Below are 12944 nucleotides of genomic sequence, written 5' to 3' on the forward strand. Positions count from 1 at the left end.
TTGGATTTAGCAGTGTGGAGTTATTTGGGGACCTGTTGGGAAGTTTTAATATAGTGAAAGCAGCAAACACAGTCAGAAAGAAAATTCAGATTATATTTTAAGCAAGTGTGAGAAACAGGAATGTTGGAATGAAGTTTACTGAAAGAATGGGATATGTGGAAAGAAAAGCGGAAAACTATAGTGGGCAGAGATTTGAAAAAAAAGAATACCTGACCATCTTAAATACCTAGTAATAATTTTTGATGCTGTCACTATCTTATCTTTTATTTCCTACCGGATTTTGAAACAAAAGACAAAGGTGATAGGGCAGATATTTTAGTTCAGTGATTTATTTTCTTTTGAAGGTTGACAAGATGGCTATATAAGAAATGGGAAAGCAACTGTTTTACTTCTCTGCTCCTGAGAATTTGCCCTATCAGCAAAGCCCTTTTAGTTTTACTCTTCCTTTTCTTACTTATTATCAAAGATGAAAAAGTAGTTCAGGTGTGATGAGGGAACAAGGTAAATCCTGATCTTCTGTCCAGTAAAAAAAAAAATGTGACTTTGTGGTGGAACTGGATCAGCATTCAACATTAATCTTCCAGATCTCTGAAGTCATCTCCATTAAAGAAAAATAATGTAATGTGGTGATTTGCTTCAGTCTGAGAAGGTTTTACTTTTAGTGCATTTTGCTAAAACATGTGTTAACACTTGCTATTAAAGCAAGAACAATCCAGGAGACTTTGTTGAAGAGTTTACACTGAATACTGATCAGTCATCCTGGTTCCTTCCAGGCTCACGAAGAAACCATGGGATGAACCAACAGCCAATTCATAACTGGTTACAAGGTTAAGGCAATTGGATAGTACTTCATATTCTTTTAATTTTGCTCATTCAAATGCAAAGTCCAAAAATAGGCAAATCACATGATTGTGGAATATTGAGAGACCCTTAAGTCAGTCACAAATGAATAAAGTATGTAGAAATTGTGAGATAGATAGGGAATGGCTGTGTCAGTAGAAAATGAAGTAGTTGGTTTTAAAACATCAGAAGAACAAGGACCAGAGGTGTAGTCTGGTGGCAGAGTACTTGTGTAGCTTGTAAGAGGTGCTAGCTTCGATTCCCAGCACTGCAAAAAAGAAAAGTACAAAAATAGAGATGCTATGTCCACATAATGGAAGGGAAGCAATAAACTCCTGACAATAAAACAGGATTATAGTAGTAAGACTGCAATCATTATAATCAGATTATAGCTTCTGATTTTTATATATTCTTTCTTTTATTATGCTTATCTTTATAAGAACCTCTCTTCCCATCTAAAAGAGCCTATCTGAAGCTGAGTATAAAGTTTAAACTAAGCATATACATAAATGAGTACTTTATTTTTATTTATTTATTTTTTTAAATATTGTTTTCTAAAAGTGCTTAATACATTTTGGAACTGTGCCTGGTACTTTTTTTTTTTAAGAGAGAGAGAGAGAATGTTTTATTTATTGTTTTAGTTTTCAGCGGACACAACATCTTTGTATGTGGTGCTGAGGATCGAACCCGAGCCACACGCACACCAGGCGAGCATGCTACTGCTTGAGCCACATCCCCAGCCCAAATGAGTACTTTAAAATGTTTCCTTTCTTCGACTTGTACAAAAGAAAAATGCCACAGAGTACTTTTAACAGATTATAGTGAAACACCTAAAATTTATTTGAAGGTGATTTATTATTAAGGAATAAATTCTGTTACGAACTGAAGTACAGATTTTTTAATATTTTTAGTTACACACAGACACAATCTCTTTATTTATTTTTATGTGGTGCTGAGGATCGAACCCAGTGCCTCACATGTACAAGGCAGACGCTCTGCCACCGAGCCAAAACCCCAGCCCTGAAGTACAGATTTATTTAGAAAGTAATACCCTCTGCACTTTGATGATATTAAAATCAAGGAATGAAATATTTTTCTGGATTTAAACTTTTAAGAACAAATTAAGTGGTCATGATGAATTTAATCCATCCCCAGCCTCCTTCCCCAAAAGCGTGAAACCTGGACAAAATAAATTGAAACAGTGATTTTTTTTTTTTAGACAGTGGACAACAGCACTACACACAGTGGTCCCTGAAAGACTAGAAATCAGGTGCAGTTTTCAGTTACCTAATCCCCTCAGCAAAGGTAGAGAATGATGGCCATAACAAGTTGAAGAGACAGACTTCAGAATTCATGGAAACGGAGACAGCTAGAGTTTGCAGAGGAAAAGAAAAGTTCCAGCCAACACAATGTAGATAAATAATGTTAAAAGTGTGCGTGTGCATAGAAGTCTTTTTACTTTTTCTTAATGTAGGCATAGAGTGAGACTATAAAACCGCACAAAGAGTGGCCAAATTAATGTGACCTGACGTACATCGGGGGTCATAGATGAGTGGTAGGCATTTGAGCTTTTACTAACCAGAGGGGAAAAGTCCTTGTTGATCACTCAGGGCATTTAGTGTAAACCCCCCAAAAGCCTTGGGCCTTGCTGGGGGAGGGTAGGGCTAAACTAGAGTAATAATGGAATGTTGTAAATGACTTTATACTGATATTAATTTAACAACTGGGATGAGTTTAAGAAATCCTTGGAAGTTAATGCAAGAAACAAAATCAAGAATATAAATGTGCTATATATTAAAGATACTTAATTTATAATTGAAAACTCCAGGCCCTAATAGCTTCACTGGTGAATTCTTTTCAACATTTAAGGAACAAGTAATACCTGTCTTAAATTCTTTAAAAATACACACACATACAAATACACACACGTATGGGGAATTCTTCCCAACTCATTCCATGAGGCCAACATGATTAGTCTAATACCAGAAGCAACACAAAATTCACAAGAAAATTAAAAAATAATGTCTCTTGACCACAGACCCAAAAATAGTTTACAAAATATTAACTTTCAGGAATATATTAAAAGGGTGATATACTGTGACCAAATGTTCTTCATCCCAAGAATTAAAAGGTTCCAAGTTTGATTTAACATTGAAAAATCAATGTAATTCACCTTATAAGTTGAATAAAAAAGACCTATATGATTATATAAGTACAAATAGAGAAACTGGAAGAAATTCAACATCCCTATTAATGATTTAAAACTCTCAGGCAAACAAAGAATTTCAAGGGAAATTTCCTCAGCCTGAAGACAGTCAACTACCAAAAAAATCCTTCAGGCAACTTAAAGGTATAGATTTTATGTTTTTTACTTAATATCAGGAGCCATGGCAAAGATGTTTTCTCTCTTCACTTCTATTAACATTGTACTGTAAAGGAGCAAGCCAGTGCAGTAAGCCAGGCAGGCAAAGGCATACATTGGAAAGGAAAATAAAACTGGTTTGTGTTCATGTGATCTTTCTGGATGTAGATAATTCTATGGAACATATTTTTAAAAAACTAGTAGAACTGATAACAGAGAGGTTAGCAGGAACATAACAAGTTAATACACACATCAGTATAGAAGTATCTTTTTAAACATTATTTTATTATCATTATTATTAGATTGGGAATTAGACCCGGAGTTTCTTTACCACTGAGTGACATCCCCAATCCTTTATTTTAAAATTTGAGACAAAGTCTTGCTGAGGATCCCAAACTTGAGGTCCTTTTCCCTCCCTCTCCTGAGTCATTGGGATTCCAGGTGTGTGCCCAGGAAGTATCTGTCTAATGAACAATTGGAAATAGAAATAAAGCAATATCATTTATAATAGTATTTAGAAAACCAAGAAATGCTTAGAGGTTTACTTAACAAAAATTGGACAAGACCTATAACATTAAAAACTACAAAATATTTTTGAGAAAAAACTTGAAGATCCTAAATAAATACAGTACTACACCTAGGTGTCTTTCAGTAGATGAATGGATAAAAATAATGTGTATATATTCAATGGAATATTACTCAGTTTTAAAGAAGAATGAAATTATGGCATTTGTGGGTAAATGGATGGAGTTGGAGAATATCACATTAAATAAAATAAGTCAATCCCCAAAAACCAAAGGGCGAATGTTTTCTCTAATATGCGGATCCTAATTCACAGGGATGTGTGTGTGTGTGGGGGGGTGAAACATAGAGAAGAGGATAGAGTTACCTCAGATTACGTAGAGGGAAGGGGAGAGGATGTGGGGATAAAACAAATAGTAGAATGAAACAGACATTATATATATATATATATATATATATATATATATATATATGACTGCATGACCAATGTGATTCTATAACATACACTCAGAAAAACGAGAAATTATATTCCATCTGTGTATGATATATCAAAGTGTATTCTGTGATGTATAACTAATTAAAACAAATTTAAAAAGTCAACCTCCCCCCCTCTCTTGGCACTGGGGATTGAACCCAGAGATGCTTTACCACTGAGCTACATCCTCAGTCCTCATTATTTTATTTATTTTTAAATTTTGATACAGGGTCTCACTAAGTTGCTGAGGGTCTCACTGAATTGCTAAGGCTGGTCTCAAACTTGTGATCCTTCTGCTTTAACCTCCCAAATCACTGGAATTCTATTTGTGCACCACCATGATCAGCAAGATATCAATTTGATCTGTAGAGTTAGTCCCAGCAGCCTTTTTTTTTTTTTTTTTAAGAAATTGACACTCTGATTGTAAAATTTGTATGGTAATACAAAGACTCTACTGCATGGTTTGGCAGACTACTACTTGCAAGCCAAACTGGCTCACTGTCTGTTTTTGGAAGTTGTGTCATTGCAACACTGCCACACTTAATGTATTTGTGTATTGTGCATAGATGCTTTTGCAGTAACATGGCAGAGTCAAGTAGTTGTTACAGAGACCAACATGGTCTACAAAACTTAAAACACTGTCTGGCCTTTTACAGCAAAAATTTGCAGACCCCTGCCCTAGAGTATCCAAAGCAAATTTGGAAAAAAAATGGAGGGCTTATTTAATTTCAAGACTTACTCTAAAGCTACAGTAATGAAAAGAGTGAAATAATTGACCATAGGCATAGAACAGGGAAACAGACCATAAACATAGGCTTAAACAAATGTGGTAAATTGATTTTGACAAAGGTACCAACGTAATTCAGTGGGATATAGTTAATTTTTTTTCACAAATAGTAGTTAGGAACACTGGATGTCAAATTTGGAGAAATTGAAACTCACACTTGACTTTACAGCATAATCAAAAGTTAGCTTAAAATAGCCTGATAGTCTTGATGTAAGAGGCTAGAATTCTAGTGAAAACATAAGAGAAAATCTTCTACTGAAGAATTCTCAGGACGTATAAACCACAAACCATAAAATTAAAAATTCTTAATTGGATTTTATCAAAATTTAAAAAACACAAACAAGGGCCTGTGGCTATAGCTCAGTGGTAGAACGCTTTCCTAGCATGTGTGAGGCACTGGGTTTGATCCTCAGCGCCACATAAAAGTAAATAAAATAAAGACATTCTGTCCATCTACAACTACCAAAAATAAAAAAATAAAAAAAATAAAAATAAAACACGTACAAGGATACCATTAGAATAATGCAAAGGCAACATATATTCTGAGAGGAAATATAATAATATATGTATATCTGACAAAGAACATGATTCCAGAATATATAAAGACCATAGAGTGTTATAATAGCAAATATTTTTGTTTCCAGTACATAACCCAATTAAAGGACCAGTTTAAATATGTATGTCACCAAAGTAGATATGGTTAGCAAAGTAGAAAATAAGCACGAAAACATGCTCAATATCAGGTGCTTAGTCATTAGGGGAAAGTGAATTAAAACCATAAAGAGATCAAGAGATCTCGATTCACACTTATTAGAATAATTTAAAGTTTTTGACATAAACAAGTGTTAAGAATGTGGAACAGGGGCTGGGGATGTGGCTCAAGCAGTAGCGCGCTCGCCTGGCATGCGTGCGGCCTGGGTTCTATCCTCAGCACCACATACAAACAAAGATGTTGTATCTGCCGAAAAACTAAAAAATAAATATTAAAATATTCTCTCTCTCTCTCTCTCTCTCTCTCTCTCTCTCTCTCTCTCAAAAATAAATGTAGAACAACTGGAATTCTCATTTTGTTGGTGAGAATGCAAAATGTTAAGGCCACTTTGGAAACGTTTTGTCATTTCTCCTAAGATTATACTTCCATATAGGCCAGCAGTTTCACACCTTGGTAATTACTCAGATGAAATGAAAGCTTATTATGTTCACAGAAAACCCTGCAGGTATATGCTGATAGTGGCTCTGTGTGTGATTTTCAAAAATTGGAAACAACTCAAATGTCTCTCTATTGGGGAATGAATAAACAGTAGTATGTGCATACAGTAGTATGTATGTGCAGTGGCATAGTACTCAGTGGTAAAGGAATGAACTGTTGACATTCGCAGAAACATGCCTGAATCTCAGATACATTATGCTAGGTGAAGGAAACCAGAATCAAAAAGCTGAATATCATATGATTCTATTTGTATGGTATCTGGAAAAGATACTACTATAAGAACAGGAAATAGATCAGTGGTTCTCTGGGCTTGTAAGGAGAGTACAGAGGGGAATAGGAGAATCCTGGGAGGTGATGCAGTTGCTCTTTATTGACATTGATGTGGCCAATGTACAATTGTATGCATCTGTCAAAACTTGCAGACCTGAGCCAGACATGGTGGCACACATCTGTAATCCCAACTACTTGAGAGGCTGAGGCATGAGGATTGCAAGTTCGAGGCCAACCCGGGCAACTTAATGAGACCCTAACTCAAATTTTTAAAAATGGCTGGGGGTTGTAACAGTGGGAAAACACTTGTCAAGCATGTGCTCGGCCCTGGGTTTAGTCTCCAGGACCACACACACACACACACACACAAAAAGTGCATACCCGAATAACCTGTATATTAATAAGGGTGACTTTTAATTATGTAAGTTAAATCCTGGTTTTTAAATAGGATTTTTAGAAAGTGAGAAACCGATCCTTGAAGCATTGCAAATGTAGGAGATTCCTCATCATATCTTAGTAATTAATGTGCATGCTTACTTAGTTTACCATTGAAACTAACCTAAGTGTAGAAATAATATATTTTAGAAGATAGGATGTTGTTTAACTGCTTTTTGTTGACTTTGGCAAATAAAGAGAGATTAAAGATGATGTGCCATTATTCAGTACCTGACTGTAATTTGTATCAGTGAATTGGTTAGCGGTTAATATGTAGTTCATATGATTTTTATAATATAACATCAGTTCATCCAGATGCATTTTATGATGTCATATACCTTTCGATATCAATAGATTTCCATTGCCAAAGCTTGGAAATGTAAAACATAGCTATACAGAATATTTGGATCCTATCCAAATCCATGTAGGTATATGACAAGTTTTTGACAGAAAAAAGAAGTATTGTTGAGGACATAAAGCAACTGAAATTCACATTGATTACTGGTGGGATGCAAAATGGTATAGACAATATGGAAAACAGTTTAATAGCTTTTTGTGGTAAAAGTAGGCATAATTTTATATTACATGATCAAACAGTTCTATTCCTAGATATTGCTGGGGGTGGTGGTGAAGAGAATGACTCATGTTCAACCCACCCCTGAAGATTTACTGGAATGTTTATAGTAGCTTCCTTTGTAATAGCCTCAGATTGGAACATCTCGAAAAACCTATCAACAAGTGAATGGGGTTATAGGCAAGTGATGGGATTCTACATAGCAATAAAAATTAACAAACTACTGATACATTGCAATGATATGGAAGTATCTCAGACAGGATTTAATGAAAAAGCTAAATACAAAATACATATGATTTTATTTAGGTAAGACCCTAGAAAAGATAAATCTTCAGTTAGAAAAAACAGATCATGATTGCCTAGGGCTTAGCTTATGGATTGAAGTTAGGATTTGCCTGGAGAAGGGTACAACTGAACCTTTGGGATGATCAGAATATTCTGTATTGTGAATATAGTATATAATTTTACACATTTGCCAAAACTCATTGAACCTTATGCTTAAAATGGTTGCCTGTTATTGTATGTAAATTATATCTTCAAAGTTGATTTTTTTTTATTTTTTAAAGAATTTTAGGTAAAAACTTTATGACAGTGTCAGGAAAGATTTCCGTGATTTTTAAATAAGTTCATGTTTAAAAAAATCTTCAGAATAGCAGTAATAAATCAGATTGAGAGTTAAAACATTGTTTTCCAGCAAATATTCATACACATATCAGAATAAAATAGTTTGCCTATGATTTTAAGGTTTAAATTTTACAACTTAAAGAATATTTTATGGAGGGCTGGAGTTGTAGCACAGTGGTAGAGCAATTGCCTTGTATGTGTGAGGCACTGGGTTCGATTCCCAGCACCACATATAAATAAGCAAATATAGTAAAGGTCCATCAACAACTAAAAAAATTTAAAAAGAAAAGAATATTTTATGATTATATAAACACTTTGAGGGAAGTTTGAAATCTTTGTTGTTATGCTATTGAATCCTGATATCTGGAGCCTGGGAATGTAGCTGAAAGATAGTGTGCTTGCCTAGTATGCACAGGATTGTTCTGGATTTGACCTCAAGCACAAGGAAGGCAAGAGAAGAGCTGATATGTCCTTATGATATGTTGAAAAGAGACTTAATATGTTAAACATTGTCATGTGATTTGAGTAATATATTTTTTAAAATCTTTTCAGCTGCAAGTAACAGAAAGCCAAACTAAAACTGGCTTCTGCAGTGGGTGTTTACTGGATAATAAATGGATCTTAAGTGTGTTTTAGGTTTATACAATATTTGAGTAACACTATCTAGGACCAAGTTCCTTATGTCTTCCTGCCCTTCCATTCTCAATATATTGGTGTGTTACCTCTGGTAGGTACTTGAGGTCTCTGGATAGCAGCCCCAGATATGGGCATTCATATTTGTGAATGTAACTTCTGTGCAAGAAAAATGGAAAGTAAGGAAAACTTTCTAGAAACCTGTGTTCATGGCTCAACAAGCAAACTGTCAAGGGAATGAGACTCCCTGAGTGGCTTAAGTCAATCATTAGGGCTAGAAAGGTGTCGAGCCTCCTCTGAACGACTTGGCAAATGAAAGGAGGGTAAATAAAGTCAGGGTTCTTCTATCAGAAAACTGGGAGAATGATTGTTCAGTAACCAAATGTCTGTTGTATCAGATTACATTAAGACTGTGAAGGAGAGGCTCAGTAAATTATACAAAGAAATTATAGAAGCCATCTTGATAGTAAATGTATGTTCTCAGCTGATGAAGCTGTAGTCCAAAAATTATCCGTATTTTTATGACCTAGTCATTACTGTATTCTTCAGTATACTGTAATCTATCCTATGTCTTCATGACATTAAGAAATGTTCCAGCTGGGTACAGTGCCACAGGCCTGGTAATCTCAGCCAAGGCAAGAGGATGCTAAAGCAAGAGTATCATAAGTTCAAGACCAACCTAGGCAACTTAGTGAGACTGTCTCAAAATAAGAAAGTACTGGAGATATAAGTCAGTAGTCAACTTTCTGACACCAAGTTCTATCTCCATTGGTGGGGAGGGATGGGGGGATATTCCTGAGACTGGGAGTATAGCTCAGTGGTAGAATACTTACCTGGCCAGCTAAACTGGAGGGTCCTGAATTTGATTCTCAGCTCTTTGAAAAGAAACACTAAAGCCCCTATCAGGCTTCTAATTTCTAATCAGCCAACCTTTAAAAATCAGTTTAAATGTCACTTCATTTTGGTCTTTAAACACTGTTAGTCATTTTTATCTGGAGAGTCTGTGTCTTTATTCCCTTTATACTATTCTACTTATTAGCACTTTGTTAAAAAATTACAAAGTACTTCACATGAAAATAGTTACATAATTACCTACATTTAATACATTAACATTTTTCACTATTTGTTTATGTTTATTTTAGGATAAAAATGTTATAGTTGAAGCTCTTTCCCACCCAACTCATGTCATTGTCTTAAGCTTATGATTATCTTTTTCAATATGGAAGTATTAACAGCTGTAATTGCTGCTTATCTCTTATATGTAGGTATCCTCCAGCATTGTGTTAATTTTTCATTTTCCTTTAAATCTGTACCTTGGGTGAATTTTATTATCTCCAAAAGAGTTAAACTGTGAAAATATTTTGTTTATTTTTTCTCTAGTTCCCCACCTTTTTCTGAGCTTTAAACTTATTATCCTTCACTAAGCTTCACAGGCACCTACAATATACATCTGGAATTAAACTTATTGGTCAAAAAAAAAAAAAAAAACTTATCCCTCTCTACTTGTTTCCTTTCAACTATGGTTTTTCTTTCCACTTGATTGAAACTACAAACTTTGAAGTCATTCATTATACATATATAAAAACTAAGTGTTCTATAAATACTATAAATACTAAGATGAATAAATGACCACTTTTTCTTTGTGTTTTCTCTCCCCATATTCAGCTTATCATCTACACTTATTTATTCTACATATCAACTAACTCATTTTTCCTTTCATAATTGACTGCTCCATGTTTCTTCTTTTGCTTTTTTCTCATATGGGTCATTAAATGACGATTTTTCCTAATACTTTTAGTAGCAGTTGCCTTTTTTTTTTTTTTTGGTACTCGGGGGCACTCAACCACTGAGCCACATCCCCAGCCCTGTATTTTTATATTTTATTTAGAATTTAGAGACAGGGTCTCACTGAGTTACTTAGCGCCTATTGCTGAGGCTGGCTTTGAACTCATGATCTTCTTACCTCACCCTTGTAAGCCACTGGGATTACAGATGTGCACCACTTGCCCGGCTGCAATCGCCTTATTTATTTATTTTTTTTTAAGTTGTAGGTGGACACAATATCTTTATTTCATTTTTATGTGGTGCCGAGGATTGGAAGAAGTGCCTCACATGTGATAGGCGCACACTCTACGACTGAGCTACAACGCCAGCCCCAGCAATTGCCTTTTATTATTTAGTTTATAATTCCTTCATAGTTTTCAGTATATATTTAAATTCAGTATATACTTAAATTTCCAGACCCATCTTGTTTTGATGTTTGTATTCAATTGTCACATTCTTTAGAATGTGTCCACTTAAAGTAGTGATCTGAAAACCCTTCAACTGTGAGTTTCTGAGACTGCTTCTATTTTAATATTTATAGCTATATTTTGAATTAATATTACATAACTGAAGGTATGAATGTTCACTCTTTCAGAATTTATCAGGCAGTCATCATTCACCTGCTTTCTTCTGAATGTTATAGGATGGGAAAAACTACAACTAAGAGTTACTGTTTTTAAAAAAGAATTACCTTTAAAGTTACTATGTGTAGTTTATTTGCTGCTCAATTTAAGTTTTGATAGTTGTCATATATAGGATAATGGGACATAATTTAATACTGCTTTTTTTCTGGGTAGCAAGGCTGGAAGGATGCTTTATTTAAAGTCATATTTTCCATTGTATTTTTTAAAAGTATGATGTATATTAACTATTTCTCAAAATATTTGCCTATTTCCTCTGTAGATTTGATAATGGGCTGCATTAAAAGTAAAGAAAACAAAAGTCCAGCTATTAAATATAGAACTGAAAACACTCCAGAGCCTGTCAGTACAAGTGTCAGCCATTATGGAGCAGAGCACACTGCAGTGGCACCATCATCTTCAGCAAAAGGAACTTCGGTTAATTTTAGCAATCTTTCCATAACACCATTTGGAGGATCCTCAGGGGTGACTCCTTTTGGAGGAGCATCTTCCTCATTCTCAGTGGTGCCAAGTTCATATCCTACTGGTTTAACAGGTGAGATTTAAATGGATAATTATGTTGCCTGTTTGAGAACATAACCTTGGGCAGTACATATTTATGGTCTATTTGCTAAGAAAAATATCTTACTGGAGGACTTTAAAAAATTGTATGTGAAAATTCAATATCTAACATAAAAATTAAAGTCAATATATATATATATAATATATATATATATGGATATGGTTCTGGGAAATTTGGTGACAGTTTTCTAGTGTTTATATGTATTTGGGTTACACTTTTAATTATTTCACTAACTTACCAGTAATTATTAAGCAATTACTATGTGGCAGGCACTGGGAAAATGAAGATTAAAAACATGCATTCCTCTTCCAAGAATCTTATAACTTCTCAGGATTAGAAAGTGCTAACTAGTATTAAAGTAATCCAGTAGTTACTTAATAAGTGTTAATTATTTGGCATTACAGTCACGATAATGCAGTATTTCTCTCAGATACTATGATTTATAAAAGAAAAATCCTGAGGCTCAGAAAATTTTTTTCCCCCAGAGATTATAAGCATAAGAGCTTGGATTCAGTGTCATACTGCAGGACTCCCATTTTTACATTATCATTTCAGAGAACAGCAAGAAGAGATAGTTGACAATCTTCCATGGATACAGAATGCCCTAAAAAAGTAGATTTTAAAAACTTGAAAAAGAGAAAATGAGCTCTTAAGTTCATGAGGGCTCCCGCATCAGGATGCTTTTCCCTTGAAATAACAAAGCACAGGTAGCTAAAGCAAAGAAGATGAGCTTCAAGATTCATTTGTGTGGCAGTTCCATGATATCAACAGGATTTGGGTTTATTTCATCTGTCTCCTGTTTATCCTTAGGCATAAACAGCTGCCAGCATCAAATGGAGTAACATATGTCCTTATTTTTAAAAAATATTTATTTATGTATCTTTTAGTTTTAGGTGGACACATTATTTTGTTTTTATGTGGTGCTGAGGATCAAACCTGTGCCTTATGCATGCTAGGTGAGCACTCTGCCACTGAGCCACAACCCTAGCCCTAACTTATGTCCTTATTAACAGCCTGTGGGGGCAAAGGAGAAATCTCTGTCACAAGCATGGATTATAAATTTGTCTCCTCAGTTTGTTCACCTCTGAACCAATAAGAGTGAGGACTGCCATACACTGATTCTGTTAGACAACATTTGGAGAATAATGGACATCACCACAATCACAGCCCTAATTCCAGCCTTCT

General features: G+C 34.7%; 1 protein-coding gene across 3 annotated transcripts in view; it reads left to right on the forward strand.

Moving 5' to 3' along the window:
- The window catches only part of Yes1 (YES proto-oncogene 1, Src family tyrosine kinase), a 72517-nt gene that overhangs the window by 35537 nt on the left and 24036 nt on the right, over positions 1-12944 (forward strand). For all 3 annotated transcript variants that reach the window (XM_046438540.2, XM_046438538.2, XM_046438537.2), the window contains exon 2: positions 11460-11732. In XM_046438540.2, coding sequence (XP_046294496.1) covers positions 11468-11732 — 265 coding nt within the window. In that variant the 5' untranslated portion in view covers positions 11460-11467. The remainder of the gene's footprint in view (positions 1-11459; positions 11733-12944) is intronic.

This window comes from Marmota monax, unplaced genomic scaffold, assembly GCF_021218885.2.
Source record: "Marmota monax isolate L192 unplaced genomic scaffold, Marmota_monax_Labrador192_F-V1.1 WCK01_AAM20220418_F8-fsc00232, whole genome shotgun sequence".
Classification (NCBI taxonomy): domain Eukaryota; kingdom Metazoa; phylum Chordata; class Mammalia; order Rodentia; family Sciuridae; genus Marmota; species Marmota monax.